Source organism: Neoarius graeffei, chromosome 3 (genome assembly GCF_027579695.1).
Source record: "Neoarius graeffei isolate fNeoGra1 chromosome 3, fNeoGra1.pri, whole genome shotgun sequence".
Classification (NCBI taxonomy): domain Eukaryota; kingdom Metazoa; phylum Chordata; class Actinopteri; order Siluriformes; family Ariidae; genus Neoarius; species Neoarius graeffei.
Window position 1 is genome coordinate 15577615 of NC_083571.1, and position 15898 is coordinate 15593512.

Genomic DNA, 15898 nt, shown 5'->3' on the forward strand with positions numbered 1-15898 from the left:
AGTTAATGCATTGACATTCTGAAGTTTATGAACTTTCAATCTAAACCTGACAAATTTGTTGAATTAATGCAATTTAAATGTTTTAATTTGGCTTGTCTAGTAGGCTACAGTTTAGCCTCTTTTTTTACTTCTATGAAAAGTGTTCACGGAAATGAGACTGAAATGACCTCTATTTAAATGTGAAAAACAAAAGCCTCTAATTTTAAACAGAATTTTGAAATAAATACGCTTTATATAAATGAACATTTGGTCTTCAAAAAACTTTTTCCCCAAAGATGAACCTGGAAAAGGGGGGGTCATCTTACATTTAGGGTCGTCCTATATTTCGGGCCAATACGGTATATATATATATATATATATATATATATATATATATATATATATATATATATATATATAATGTATAATAATAATACTAATAATGACAAACTGAACACCTGTCGCATCAACAATAAACTGGTAAGTTAGGAGGAAGGTTCTTTCGCTGACGTCATATAGCTCCTCCTCCTCCTCCATCTCCTGGGTGCTGCAGCCCTGTCAAATTTGCCCAAATAGCCACGTTTTTTATCATAACTTGTAAAATAGGCACGTTCGTGAATTAATATATGGATCATCGGGAATTACTTTTTATGTTATAAAACATCGCCAAAGATGTCAAAAATGTGTCATCAGCACTTTAAAGTGTTGCTAATAACGGACACCAGTCAAGTGTTTGACATGGTTACGTGTGTGGAATGTTCACACTTTCTAAACCATTGGTTTCAAATTGAACAGACAGTACAGAACAGCAGAACAGTACACACAGCTTAACACACATAACAATCCATGGGATTTCCATAGGTATTTTGATGCTGGGTAGAAAACTTTTTCTATGATTTATTAGCAGTCACATCACACATTTCACTACCAATTGTCCTAGCACAAGAAGCATGTGGCAAAATCTTGAATTTTCATTTGTGATTGTAAATGCACCAGAATTAGTCACTGACCAGTTTTCATCTAGTCCCTGGTAGGTTAATACATAAAATGTAATAACAGTCACAAACTCAAGGTCCATGGGCTATCAAAAGTCAAATAATGACAATAGTGCAATTGTGACGAGGGTGGGCAAAGTTGGGGGGCCCAAAATTCTAATCTTTCATGGGGCCCAAAATTTCTGGCGGCACCCCTGTGTACACTCTCAGAAATAAAGGTACACAGTGGTACAAATATGACACATTAAGGTACACAAATGTACCTTTCAGTTTGATGTACCTTAAATGGTACAAAACTGGACCTTTGTGGTACGACACTGTACCTTTCAAGGTACAAAATTGGAGAAGGTACGTGTTTGTACCTTAGGGCATGGTACTTTGAGCTGCTAGGGGGAGGAGTCCAAAAAGCAATTAACGGTCCTGCTCTAGATGCTAGCGCAAGACAAAATTCTACTACTCGCGTGGTCACCTGAAGGATGGCGACTTTGTCCGCCCTCTCCACCGAAGAGCTTTTGGACTTTTTAGTAAAAGCGGACCTGGAAATAACAGACGACGGCAGAAGGAAATTTACAAGTGAGTTACCATACTGTTGTTCTGATTGTGGCTAGTTCTACTGAATTAGGTGGTTCCTTGAAAACCTTTCAGAAGCCCCCGTCAAAGAAGTTAATCTACATGGGTTTAATGAAAGTAAAAAGGCAGCGATAAAATGGCTTGTTTTTCCAAAGGGTAGCTCTTAAGCTGGTAAGTTTTTTTTGTGTGTGGTTGGTCGGGCTAGCTAACCTGATAGCGGTCCTGTCCTTTTGCCAGCTAATGTTAACTAGTCATACTTGAAGGAACGCTAACATGTAAAGGGCATTGAAATACAGTGATTAATAACTCTGTAGTTATCCACATAATGGTATATAATTTTCATATCGTCTGCTTGGAGGAAGCTAAATGTTAAGAGGTTGTGACCTTAATGGCATGGATTAATAGGATGCAGGCATTTTTTTTTCAGTTAGCTAGCTATGCCATGCTGTTCGTGATGAGGGCAGGTGTACCTGAAGAGGCTTCCACACAGTTAGGCTACGTGACGGGTTAACTCTGAACAGACAAGAAGTTCAACATCTTAGCATTGAGTTGAGGCAGAGAAAGACGTATATATTTATTTCTAAGTGGAGGCTTGTGTACAGCCGGATTGGTATGTGGTGAAGACGGTGTGATATTTGTGCTGCCTATAGACCTGAGTGCACTGGCGCTGCCGCCATCTCGTGTATGTAGAACTAGATTAGCAGGATGACTCGGCAACCCATTTCGCGCCCTTTCCTCAGCCGAAGCCCTTAGAGGGGGGAGGGGGGTGCGCGCCTCGTGGCTCACCAGAACATTAGTCTGCTTCAGTGTTGGTTTCTGAACAAGGGATGTTTTTCAGATGCCTCTTCTGTATTTTCTGAATGTTAAGTGAATGGTTCTGCCTGTTGGATTGATATTATGCATGCCTGCATGATTCCAGGCTTGCTTTGAGTTTAGAACTGGCCTAGCAGCTACCTGAGGCAAGGATTAGTTTTAAAACATGTTGCATTTCATCAACTGAAATGCAGCCTGTATTTTTGTGGCGCCTCTGTTACTGGAAATGCAATATCAGAGTTTAATTCGTGCCACATTGGCCACTGATGGTGTAGAAGGGCCAGCGCGGAGAATTCCTAAGCGACGTGGAGTCTTGCCACCCAGCCCAGGGCAGAGCTCTGACACTCCCCTGGAGTCTCTTTGATAGCGAGTCCCAAAAGCCTGCGATTCCGAAGTTTATACCAAGCGAGCAAGAGCGTGCACGCAAAACATAAACGTCGACATGGCATTGTACTTCTAATTGCGCATCTTGAGACTGCACGCATGCGATTGAGTGAACCAGAAAGGAGGGAGGAATTGTGCCTGCTTGTCTGTTCGTATAGCGCGTCTTATCGGAGGCGCACTGAATTAAACTTACTTATTTTATGTCATTATAACTATGGTCATTGTTCTGTGTCTAGGGTGCATCTGATGGATGACTTACATAAAAAAATATGTACATTGAGAATTATTAAATGCAATATTGAGTATTTTAAAGCTAAACTATGGTCTTTTTCCGCTTCAGAATATGAAGTAGATGGTGAGACGGTGCATGGGCTGACTGACTACATGATTTCTCAATTATTTGGTTCATTCAAGAAACAAGTGAAATTCATTAATGCCATCCAGCAGCTAAAGGACACTTGCATCAACGTTCCAGCTCCAGTTACACCGTCTGAGTCAAGGTGGGTTTTGAACTTTATCTATATTCTTAGGTTTTTAACGACATTTTTTTGCAGGCGTTTTAATTAGTTAATTTGGTCCTCTATTGTAGGGTACATTTCTGTATGACTTGAGGCAGGCAAATGTAAATTTCTCTTTTCTTTGAGTCATTCTCAGGGACAGGTGCAGACTTCAATCGAATGGCTTTGTTGTGTTATTTATTTATTTATTTATTGTTCCTTGAATCTTTTCCTACAGCTCTGCTCAAAGTCCACAGGTGTCTACTGGTCCATGCTTCCCAAGTGTTTTTGTTCTGCCTAAGTTTCCAAAGAACATTCAGACTAGATTGGATAATAAAGAACCATGCAAAACCGGACTATTCCGAAGCAAAATCGTTGGGGTGCTTCAAGAATCCATGGCACAGTATACAATGTAGGTATTTTAAGTTCATGGTAAAGATGGCTCCAAATTTAAATTTTAATATTCTATTGTAAGATTTTCGTTGTGCTATGTGCAAACTTTGACAAACTGTTGTCAATACAAGGTTGTCTTAAAGTCAATATATTGATTTGTGTTATTTTGAAGTGTAATGCATGCAAGAAAAATCAACTGCACATGTAGAAATTATGCAAAATAATTCAGTACTAAGAAAAGTATACCTATGTGTAGTATTAAAGTTCTATTGCAGAATTGGCTATGTGCATGTAGCAAACAAGTTTTGAAGTCACTTGTTTGTTTTATTCTCCCTCCAACTGGTAGGTATCCCTCAAATGACGAGTATGTCAGAGTTTCAAAGGCGCTGGTGACTAAATATCCTTTTTTAAAGGATCTTGAGGGGAATGGCTATGTAAGTATTTACAATTTTATATATGTGCTGACATTTTTTCATCAAATAATCCAGTGCAAAAAGTAGCCTACGGTGATGTGGGTTTTGAATAGCATACTTTGCACGTGTCATGTAGAAAAGCTCAAAACGAAATATTTTAAATGGAAGATCTTCCATATGCTATGACTTGTCTTAATCAAATATTTCAGTGCTAAAGTAACTCATGGCAATGTATGTTTTGAATAGCACACATGGCACATGTCCTTAAAGCGCAAGTTCAAGACGGAGCGTGCACCCCTTGTCCAATCAGAACAAGTAATGAATTTCAAAGCCAAATTCGGTCATCGCAAGGCGAGGTCAACCGAAGAAGCACCCCAGTCAAGTTGTACAAAAAGGAACAAACCGGTAAGTCCATAAATCACACATCATCTCAAACAAGCCGCAGCTTGGGCTTTTTGACAGAAACTGAAGCAAAATCTGTCTGAAACACATTGTACAAAAGACTACCTGATCTTGGCGAATGTGTGAAGCCTAAAGGGGTGACCTACTGTGCGTGGAGCTGCATCTACTTCACTTTGGGTTATCAGGCTTTATAGTAAGAATATTGAATGAATTTGTATTGTTCCTGTAACGCCTTATTCACACCAGACACCAGTTTTCCGGCGGCACGGAAGCGTTTTTCACCGGCGGCAGTGAAAATACATGGGAACAGATTAGTCCTTTCACACCAACAAAGCAGTGCGCAGGCGGTAACTGAGCGGTGGACGGCTCAGTACCGCGCGCTGCAATTTTGAAATCCAACTCGAGCGGAATTTTGCCGGCGGTATGTCAGCGGTGCCCCATTGAAATGAATAGGAAAGCACAAATCGTAGGCAGTCTACGAATGTATATCGACCACGAAACTTCTCATTTCTTGTGTAGTAGGCAGTGCAAAGGCTCACGGTTTGGTAGGCATGCTCAAATGAAGGAACACTAGCCTATTAAAATGACCTAAATACATTTTTGTCTATGACATTCCTCCCCCAAAGTATCAAGGCAGTGACTACTTGCTTTTAAATTGTCACTCTGCCTAGAGTTCACGTAACACCCCCCTCAATGTCGTTTACATTTAAATTTGAGCACAAAAGCGACTGATATTTCATTAATATTAAGCTATACACGCTCTTTTAAACATGGGCTGTGGACAGGGCCAGCGGTGAACATACCGCGCCCGCAGGCTGACTGGTGTGAAAGGCCGAGCAGAACGCACCGCTCAAGAACCGGCGGAAAAACCGCCGGCTTACCGCTTCCACGCCATTGAGTTCTGGTGTGAATAAGGCGTAAGGAGATAGAAGCACCAGCCTTTGTATTTACATGCATATGCATTTATTTGAAGCGGGTTTGCCCATTAAATTGATTTTTGTTACTTTGAGAGCAAGATCCGGTGGTCAAAGGCCCAAAAGACTCAAGAAAAAGATACAGACGGAGACTGAGGCTCAGAATGTACACAATATGGAGACAGACAGTACTGAAAAAAGTAGTCAAAGGCTCCAGTAAAAAAAGATGCACACATTGTGTGTAGTACTGTCATTCTATTGCTTGTCTGTCATCATGACGACTCACTGTTTATTATGATGAAAAGTAATTTCAGTTGATGTGGAATGAGCCTTGGTAAGAGGTTATTTTGTTTTTGTGAAACTGACATCGCTGTAATTTGTTACGATGATGAAAGCAAGTAAAAAAAAACTATTTTTGATTTTTTTTTAATGTATTTGTATTTTTTTATTTTTTAGAAAAGTCCTGTTTTTCCCTCATTAGCACTGTAGTGCTAACACCTTCATGTGTTTGTGTTGCAGGACTATGAGTGTGAACTTCCTGTTGGTGAAGACTCTGTTTCCATTGATGCCCATGTTAAAGAATTGCACATGCAGTATGAACGGGCCCAACCTGATCGAGCCATTGTGGAGGACAAAATGAGGCGAACATTTCAGTGGAGGAGACGCGAGCTTCAGCAAGCAGTGTCTGCTGTAGAGGCCATCAATAAATATCCATTCCTGAAAACACCATCTGGGGTATGTCTGAATTGGTTTTGTTCTGTTTGTACAGTTATGTAAGCAACTGTTTGTATTTCTCTCAATAACCAAAGAATATTGAATGTTATTTTACATATTACATAGTATCTCAGATTATTGAAATGAATATTGATTAGTATGTTGTAGAAGTTAAATTTGCTTTACTTTGTTACCCTTTTATCTATTTTGGTTGTAGCTCTTCCAGGAAATGGGCCTGATCTGCAAAATGCCCGATGTAAACCAACGGTTTAGAGAATCATTCCGAAGTCTAGTGCCTGCGCTGCTTCAAGCAATCCATGGAAAGACCTCGCTGGAAAAGCTGTACTTGGAAGCAAGAGCTGAATTGTCTTCAGAGGAAGTAAATGGTATCTAATGCATTACATTAACTTCAAAACTTAGCTTAATTTTAGACCAATAACAATGCTAATATTTATGAGTCTTCACCTCTCACCCTATCCAATTATATCTGAAATTGGAGGTGGCTTGTGTTTGGGTTGTGTTTTTAACAAAATAGATGTATCCCATCTTGCTAGGGTCAGTGTCAGGACAAAGCACACAAATGATGGTGAAAGTAGACAGACGCACACTGAAACTATTCATTAACAGAGCCTATATACCGTATTGGCCCGAATATAAGATGAACACCCCCCCCCCCCCCCCCCCCCAAGACCTAGTTTTAGGGGGGAAAAAACCCTCGTCTTATATTCGTGTCGATACGGTAAATGACATTATTTAAAAGTCACACGGCTGAAGGTGTGAACTCTGGTGGGTTAAAACATTGCTCGTTTTTAATAAATCCTTTGATTGGAGTTTGTGTGTGGGTGTCTTTTTTTTTTTTTGAGACATAAGTGCATGGAGATTGTTGAATTGGCATGGAATAATCCCATCTTCCCCTTTCTGTAGGCCGGTGGTGAACTAATTGTATTTGGAATTGTGCAACAGATTCTGAAGAATTAACAAAAGCTGTTAGTGATTGGGGAAAGAACTAATTTACCACTGCTAATATATTGTACTTTATCTTTTTTTTCTTTTGGAAGACGTAGACTTCCGAGCTGCCCTGGTCCTGTTACCAATACTCTTCAAAGAGAAACTGGACAATTACATTTCGCTGACTGATGTAAGTGAATGCTTCTACCACAGTGATTTCATTGACACAAGGAATTTATTTGGTGAGCAGTATTGTAGCCTGCTATTTTGTGTGTGTGTGTGACTTTATAGTGTGTAAATTAGCTGGTAATGTGATGTAAAACATTGTAATGTGTAGTGTACCTTTTCTTTATTTCTGTATTTCTTTACCAATTTCGGTGTTGTCTTTTGCCTGTCTTTTAGGGAGAACCAGCGACGCCCTACCCCACCGTCCAAGTGGCTGGGTCATACACCTGGACTCAGGTTTTCACAGAGAAACGCGTTCCAGTGACCATAAAGGTGGATGGCTCCACTTTCTGCAGTGCCGTTGGTGTGGAGGATGGAGTTCTGTCAGCTTTCTGCATGTATTTTGTTTTCTCTCTTCAGTACCCTAGCCACAACAGAAACACACTCATATTTCTGCAACGACACATCTTGAAAGTAACCGACCCTGCTGATAAGGCCTTGCCAACAGCTGTTCTGAGGGCCATTAATTTACTGGCTTGAGTATGCCTCGCCCCTTTTCTTGTCCAAAGTGCTCCCGGAGAGCCTTTACTTTAGTCAAACTGATTCATCACGTCGGATTAATTCATTCGCATGAGGCTGATTTTTCTATTTGCTGCGGCCTTGATGATTGTCAATGTACATTTACAAAATATGAGTCTTACAGGAGGCACATATACAGAAAACATAAAAAGTGGGTTGTGGCCCCTCAAGAATTGACTGTGGAGGACGAGGAGGTTGAAGAAAACGCATATGAAAACAATTTGGTAGAGTTTGATGAGCCAAGCCATGCAGATATCAACACTCTTAAAGAAAGCATACAGAAAATGTTGATGACCCATTCCTTGAAATGGAGAGAGAAACATGTTCTTCCTCAGTTAGTTCAGCAAGACATTACTGATGACGTGGCTGTTATTTTGAGTAACTTCAAAGAACAGTATGACACTCTTATTACTCAACATTTGGAACAAAAAGGATTTAGTTTATCCGACTGTCCTGAGCTTGCAGAACTTTTTCAGTCTCCTGATCTGTTTAGTGAGGCTGCTAATGTGGTTCACTCTAAACATTTGTTTACAGAGTACTGTAAATCAAATCTGGACCTGACTGAATCTGTGCAGTATATTCTGAGAGATTCTCTTGGGTCAAAAGTTGGAACATGTTCATATGTCCCCATAATTGACGTTTTGAAAAAATACTGTAGTCATAATGATATTTGGGAACATATACAGTTTCAAAATAACCAGTTGGTGAATAAGGATGTCTTAACTGACTATAGAGATGGTTTACTATTTAAGGAGCACCCATTTTTCAAAATTCATTCCGATGCCCTACGCTTACACTTTTATCAGGATGAATTTGAGGTCGTTAATCCTCTGGGTGCTAAACGTGGTAAACACACACTTTCTGCTGTATATTACACCATTGGCAACCTTCATGGAAAATATCGCTCCCATGTCAAACATATACATCTTGCCATGTTATTTAAAGATTCTTTACGGAAAAGCGTTGATTTGGAGACCATTTTTAAACCACTTCTTAGGGATTTAACAACACTGTCGTCAGAAGGATTTACCATTCTTGTAAATGGTCAGGAGCACTTGATGCATGCTGCAGTAGCCACTATATCAGGAGACAACTTATCAGCACACATGGTTGGTGGTTTCCGTATGACTTTTAACTCTGGGCGCATCTGCAGGTATTGCATGGCCACGTCATTAAGTAAAAATGATTATTTTAGTGAAAAGGACTTTACTCTTCGAACTTCAGATGTTCACAAGTACCATCTTGAGTCTATTAAGGAAAACCCAAGTAACAGTGCACTGTATGGGGTGCAAAGAAGTTGTCCGTTTGACTCCCTAGATTACTTTGACGTCACAACTTGTTTACCACCTGACATCATGCACGATGTGCGAGAGGGTGTTATACCATTAGTATTACATCTTGTCATTTGCCAGGCACATCAAGCAAAACACGTTACCATACATGAGTTAAATGATGCACTGAAACATGTCAATAGGCCAAAATGATTGTTTGAACAGACCAGTAGCAGTTTCAGACAGGATGCTTGGTTATTCTGGTCTGTCAGCGTAGCGCATGTTGATGTGGCAATATTAGCCCACTCCAAATCTGACAGATTGCTAGTGCATCTCCTGTGCAGTCCTCCTCATGTCACCTGACAGCTGTTCGATGGGATTCAGGTCTGAACTCTGTCTGGGCCATTCCAAGACATCAATCTTATTCTGGTCAAGCCAGACTTTTCTTTATGTAGGCATGTGCTTAGTGTAATTGTCATTCTGAAAGATAAAGTTCCTCTTCGTCTTCTTTTGTGCCACTGCCACGGTGGACCTGTCCATAATTTCCTCCTCCGTGACTAAGGCCCCAGCTCCAGCTTAAGAAAAACATTCCCAAAGCATGATGCTGCCACCACCACTCTTCACTCAAGGCATGGTGTTATATGGGTGATGCAGTGTTGTTTTGGGAGATGTCTTATGCCTTTTTGCAAAATTGGAAGAGGAACTTGATCTTTCAGAACGACAACTACCCTAAGCACCCATCTAAATCAATAAAAGAATGGCTTCACCAGAATAGGATTGAGTGGGGTTTTGGAATGGCCCAGACAGAGTTCAGACCTAAATCCCATCAAACACCTGTCGGGTGATCTGAGGAGGACTGTGCACAGGAGATGCACTTGCAATCTGTCAGATTTGGAATGCTTTTGCAAAGAGGAGTGGCCAATAGAAAAAAATAAGCTTGTTGAGACATGTGGGACCATCAGTTGTGATAGACAGCTGACATCACTGTTAGACAACAGCTAGAATTGATATTTTTTGTTAAGCACATAATTCTATGTGTGTTCATACATAGTTTTGATGCCCTCCGTGGGAATCTACAATGTATTGTAAATAGCCGTGAAAATAAAATGAATGCATTTATTTAGGTGTGATCAAACTTTGGGCCTGTACTGAAAGTGCTTCAACTTGTCTGAAGTTTTTTCATTAATATTTTTGTTTGATGCTGAAGCTTTTTACACACATGTAATTATTGTTTTTATTTTTTGGAAGAAAATAATTTGTTGTACAATTTCTATGAATATTAATGTGCAGTGTAAATGTCAAAGTTGGATTGTTTTTACATTTGAAAAAAAATAAACAATATTTTTTAATTAAATGTGTTAAGTTTGTATGTGCTGGCTTTTAAACATATTTATGTACATTGCTATGGGCAGATCATGTACCTTAAAGGTACAAATTAACTTGTCTCTGTGGTGGTACCATTGTGGTACAGATTTGTACCATTGTTAAAGGTACAGCATTTGTACCATCCACTAAAGGTACAAACTTGATCTTGAAGGTACAGATGAGGCACTTAAAGGTACAAAGCATGAAGGTACAAATGTGTACCCCTTTTGAAAGGTACAGCTCTGTACCCTCTAAAGGTACTGCCACAGAGACAAGCGTTTGTACCTTTTAAGGTACGGATCTGTACCTTTTTTTCTGAGAGTGTATGTATATAGTGTACTGGTCAAATGTTTGGACACACCTAATTCAGTGTTGTGTCTTTTAATTCATAAAAGTAAACTTCATGTCTTAAAGTAATGATGGATGTCATGTCTCTTTACTTAATTGATGGTTCTTGACATAATATGGATTACGAGAGTTGTGGTGTGGAATAGGGCTATATACTGATTTTTTTAATTATTTTTTATTATTTACTGTTTGAACTCAAATGCATTAAGAAGGCAAGAAACTCGTCCATTAATTAATTTTTGATGAGACACACCTGATAATTGAAAAGCATTCCAGGTGACTACCTCATGAAGCTGATTAAGATAACGCAGATAGTGTACAAAGCATCATCAAGGTAAATGCTGGATATTTTGAAGAATCTAAAATATGAAACATATTTAGTTTTTGAACACGTTTTTGTTTACAGTGTAGTTCTATGGTGAAAATAGTCAAAATACCAACCCCCCCCCCCCCCCCCCCAAAAAAAAAACTATGAATGAGTAGGTGTGTCCAAACCAAATTTTTGATTGGTAAAGTATATAAAGAGAACTGTACTTTGTTCAATTTTAACTGTTTGGCTCCTTCTAGTGTTAGAAACCGTCATTACAGGCAATGATGCGCTAAAAAATAAGATTGGAAAAAGAACGTAGAGCTAACACTGTTCTTGTTTTGGTTTATATTTACTCTTCTTTGTTTATATGCTATCATGTAGACATTCATCTGAGTCTACATAACACACACACACACACATCAAACAACTTATATTTGTGTGATTGTGTCATTTCATTGACAAATGGATTGAAGTTGAAAGTTTATATAAAAACAAATAAAGTATGATTTTGACAGAAGGTATGAAATTACAGTACAGTGCATTTCATTATTCTGCAACACTCTTGAATGTATAATGCATTATTTTATCCTGATCTGCATCAGTAAATTTGTTATGGAAACAGCAACATTATTTAAAAAAAATCAAAAATATCAACAGTACTGCTATGACATCACGGACTGGGATGTGCTGCTTAGCCCTCACTGTGGGGATATAGAGGAGCTGACACATTGTCTGACAGATTACCTCAACTTCTGTGCAGATGTGGTCTCCCCCGCTAAGACTGTACGGTGTTACCCTAATAACAAGGCATGGGTGGCACAGGAAGTCAAAGCTGTCCTCAACAGGAAGAAGGCCGCCTTCAGGAGCAGGGATGGGGAGACAATGAAAGCAGCACAGCAGGAGGTGAAACGCTGCATGAGGGAAGCTAAGGACAGCTACAGGGGAAAGGTGGAGCAGAAGCTGAGGAGAACAGCATGAGGGAGGTCTGGGAAGGTGTGAAAACCATCACAGGCCACAATACAAAGACCAGAGTCATTGAGGGGACAGTGGAGAGGGTGAATGAGTTGAATGACTTCTTCAATCGGTTCAACCAGCCCACATTCCCCCCACCTTCTCCCTCACTGCAGCCATCTCTCCTTCTTCCCTCAACACACCTCCCCCCAGTCATCACAGCAGCCCCCTCCTCCCCCACCTCAACACAGACTTCTCTATGCATTACTGCAGACCAGGTCAGAGGTCAACTGAGGAAGCTTCACCCCAGGAAAGCAGCAGGCCCGGACAAGGTGTGTCCACGACTACTGAAGACCTGCGCTGCTGAACTGGGTGAACCACTCCAATGCATCTTCAACCTCAGCCTGCAGCTGGGGAGAGTGCCAACCCTCTGGAAGATATCATGCATCATTCCAGTTCCCAAAAAGAATTGGCCCAGTGAGCTGAATGACTTCTGACCAGTGGCACTCACTTCACATCTGATGAAGACGTTGGAGCAGCTCTTCCTCAGCCTCCTCAGACCCCAGGTACAACATGCCCAGGATTGTCTGCAGTTTGCGTACCAGGCAGGTGTTGGTGTGGAAGACGCCATCCTCTACCTACTACACCGAGCCCACTCGGATCTGGATAAGGGAAATGGCACAGTGAGGATCCTCTTCTTGGACTTCTCGAGTGCCTTCAACACCATCCAGCCCCTATTGCTTCAGGACAAATTGAACAGGATGCAAGTGGACCCCTGCCTGGTCACCTGGATCTCCAGCTACCTCACTGACAGGCCGCAGTACGTCAGGCTGAAGGACATCACATCTGACACTGTAATTAGCAGCACCAGAGCACCCCAGGGCATGGTGCTGGCCCCTCTTCTCTTCACCCTGTACACCGCGGATTTCTGCTACAACTCGGAGCTGTGTCACATTCAGAAGTTTGCTGCTGACACAGCCATCGTTGGGTGTATCAGTGACGACAGAGAGGAGGAGTATAGGAGTCTGGTGAGGGACTTTGCTGTGTGGTGCAACAGGAACCATCTGCAGCTCAACACCTCGAAGACCAAGGAGCTGGTCATTGAATTTGGGAGGTCCAGACCAAGGTCACAACCAGTTCTGATCAAGGGAGTCGAGGTGGAGGCTGTGGATTCCTACAAGTACCTCGGGCTGTGGCTGGACAGCAAGCTGGACTGGACTTGCAACACCAATCACTTATACAGGAAGGGACAGAGCAGGCTATACTTCCTTAGGAGGCTGTGGTCCTTTAACATCTGCAGGAAACTCCTGTGGATGTTCTATCAGTCTGTGGTCACCAGTGTCCTGTTTTACACCATGGTGTGCTGGGGGGGGGGCAGCACATCCAAGAAGGACACAGCCAGGCTGGACAAACTGATCAGGCGGGCAGGCTCTGTGGTCGGCATGAAGCTGGACTCTCTGGTGACGGTGGCAGAGAAGAGGTCTATGGACAAACTATTGAACATCATGGATGATGCCAGTCACCCTCTGCACACCGTCATCAGCAACCAGAGGAGCCTGTTCAGTGACCGAATGCTCCTTCCCAAGTGCAGGATGAACAGACTCAAAAACTCCTTTGTCCCTCATGCCATCAGACTGTACAACTCCTCTCTGGGGGGGAGGAGGGGTAACAGGAGGACAGAGGACGGGAAGGAGCAGTAGCCTAGCCTAACAATAAGCAATACTGGACAATGTAAATATAATGTGCAATATAAAGTGCAATATCTTTCCTGCTCCCCCACACACACACTTACCCTAACCCCACTTCTCCCCCCCTTCCCCTCCCCTTCCTCTCTTCCCCATATCTTATTCTTTACATTTGTATATGTAAATACTTAATTTATTTTAATTTATCTAGAAGTTTTTCTCTATTTCTTTTCTCTGTTTATCTGTAATGATGCTGCTGGAATCTTAATTTCCCTGAGGGAACCCTCCCAAAGGGATCAATAAAGTTTTATCTAATCTAATCTAATCTAATCTAATCTAATCTAATCTAATCTAATCTAATCTAATCTAAGCTAAGCTAAGCTAAGCTAAGCTAAGCTAATCAGTAGTGACTGGAATAGAACATATCACAAAATCAGGATTACTCTCTTTAGTAATTAGATGTGTCCTTTATCCATGAGTCAACTCTTTGATTCGACACTCTTAAGTGAATTTTGAGAGCCACTTTTCTAAGCCATTTTTTTTTCAGTAATGGTAATTCTATCACTATTTAGATATATTTTGTCAACATGCAACTCAACTTTGTCCACTTTAGAAAATAAGCTGTTTAAGAGTCGAAAGAATCGATTTCGTGTTGCTTGACGCAAATGATTCAACTCACTGAAAAGAATCAGAATTCCTATTATTACGAAGAATATGGAGAAGGGTCTTAGACTTAAAAACGATTGACGATTGACCTTTTCAGGTGTTGCACCAGAGTTTATTGCATTGTTATCCTTAAAGGTGTGACAGTATGAATTTTTTAGAGTACTATAACTATGCAGTTGTCAGGCTGCAGATGCTTATGGATGTATGTGCAGAGGAGAGCAGGGTGCAAACTATCAACAAAGCCAAGATGTGAGACAGGAGTTGAAGTCAGGAAACTAGCAAGGGTCAGGTGATCAGCAAACAACATAGTAGAGGAGAAACTAAGAGTGTAAATGTGAAACAAAGAACAAAGGTCAGAGAATAGAGAGGCAGTCAGAAAATACAAGGCTTGGTATGAACCAGAGGTGGAAAAACTGGATTGACAAAGTAAAAGTCCTGCTTAGGTTTTCCTTCTGCCTGTGCTCTCAACACAGGTGATTTCACCAATTAGCTCATCAACCTGGCTTAGGGGATGTGGTAATTAGGATCAGCTGGTTCATTGAATTGCCTGGAGCAAAAATGTGGCAGGGTTTTTACTTTCTGCACCCGGGTTTTTCCACCTCTGGTATGAACTGGATAGAACAGAATGATACTTTGCATTGGAGTGGTGTGAGAGTGGCTTAAGTAGGGGAAGAGCTAATTAGGGAGAGTGTGGCAGCTCTAATTAATACTCTGGTGACAGAGGGTGCTGTGGTTTTGGGGGATTGTAGTTCTGAGTGTCCATGTTTGTAGTTTGTTTGTTCTCAGCAGATTTACTGACAGAACCCCCAAGAGCTCCCTGTGGGAGCTATAATCTTCTGAGGACGCCCCCTACCTCATGGTGCTGATTTGTGCAGGTGTAGTGTATGGAACTCTTGCCTGAGGAGAGGGTCTAGAATGTCCTTGGTGGAAACACAGCTTTGTTCTTCAGGTCCATACCCTTCCCAATCTGCCAGGTATTCAACTTGTCCTCTTCTGTGTCTAGAGCTGAGGATCTTATTTACCTACTAGATGGGTTCTCCCTCTAAAAGGTGTTCTGGGTGTTCTTGACCTGGTATATTTTCAGCAAGAGGGTCCGGGATAGCTGGTTTCAAACGGGAGACATGGAACGTGGGGATAATCTGCTGTGAGGGGGGAGTTCTAAGCGGTAAGAAATTTAATTAATGTGATGCAGTACCTTGAATGGCCCAATGTAATGTGGCTGGAGCTTTCTGCAGGTGTTGGACTCTCTGAGATTTCTTGTGGCCACCCATACTCTGTTGCCCAGGGAAAAGTCTGGATTCTGTCCTCTGTGTTTGTTCGCATATTCTTTATATTTGGCATTGATTACCATATTGGCTCGAATATAAGACGGTGTTTTTGTTGTAAAAAATAGCTCTTAAAAAGGGGGGTCGTCTTAAATTCGCGGACTAGACAAAATGCCGCCAAAAACGAAAGTGAAAGTGAGGACAGTGAGAGTGAGCAAAGTGAGGCTGAGGATCTCTGTGCTGAGTAGCTGTAATTTAGCAAACTACCCTT

At 41.2% G+C, this 15898-nt stretch overlaps 1 protein-coding gene across 1 annotated transcript; it reads left to right on the forward strand.

Moving 5' to 3' along the window:
• The first annotated feature begins 645 nt into the window (after window positions 1-645).
• LOC132882721 (uncharacterized) lies at window positions 646-7730 on the forward strand. The gene is made up of 9 exons (XM_060915821.1): window positions 646-1547; window positions 3082-3241; window positions 3477-3650; window positions 3978-4065; window positions 4291-4449; window positions 5880-6095; window positions 6292-6460; window positions 7133-7212; window positions 7425-7730. Exons 1-9 carry the CDS (start codon window positions 1451-1453, stop codon window positions 7725-7727), a joined length of 1446 nt encoding a protein of 481 aa, XP_060771804.1. The 5' UTR covers window positions 646-1450; the 3' UTR covers window positions 7728-7730.
• Window positions 7731-15898: the final 8168 nt, after the last annotated feature.

Coding starts and splice junctions, on each gene's coding strand:
- LOC132882721 (XM_060915821.1), top strand. CDS start 1,451: ATGGCGACTTTGTCCGCCCTCTCCACCGAAGAGCTTTTGGACTTTTTA. Junction 3,242..3,476: donor GTTACACCGTCTGAGTCAAG/GTGGGTTTTGAA, acceptor CTTTTCCTACAG/CTCTGCTCAAAGTCCACAGG. Junction 4,450..5,879: donor GTACAAAAAGGAACAAACCG/GTAAGTCCATAA, acceptor TTTGTGTTGCAG/GACTATGAGTGTGAACTTCC.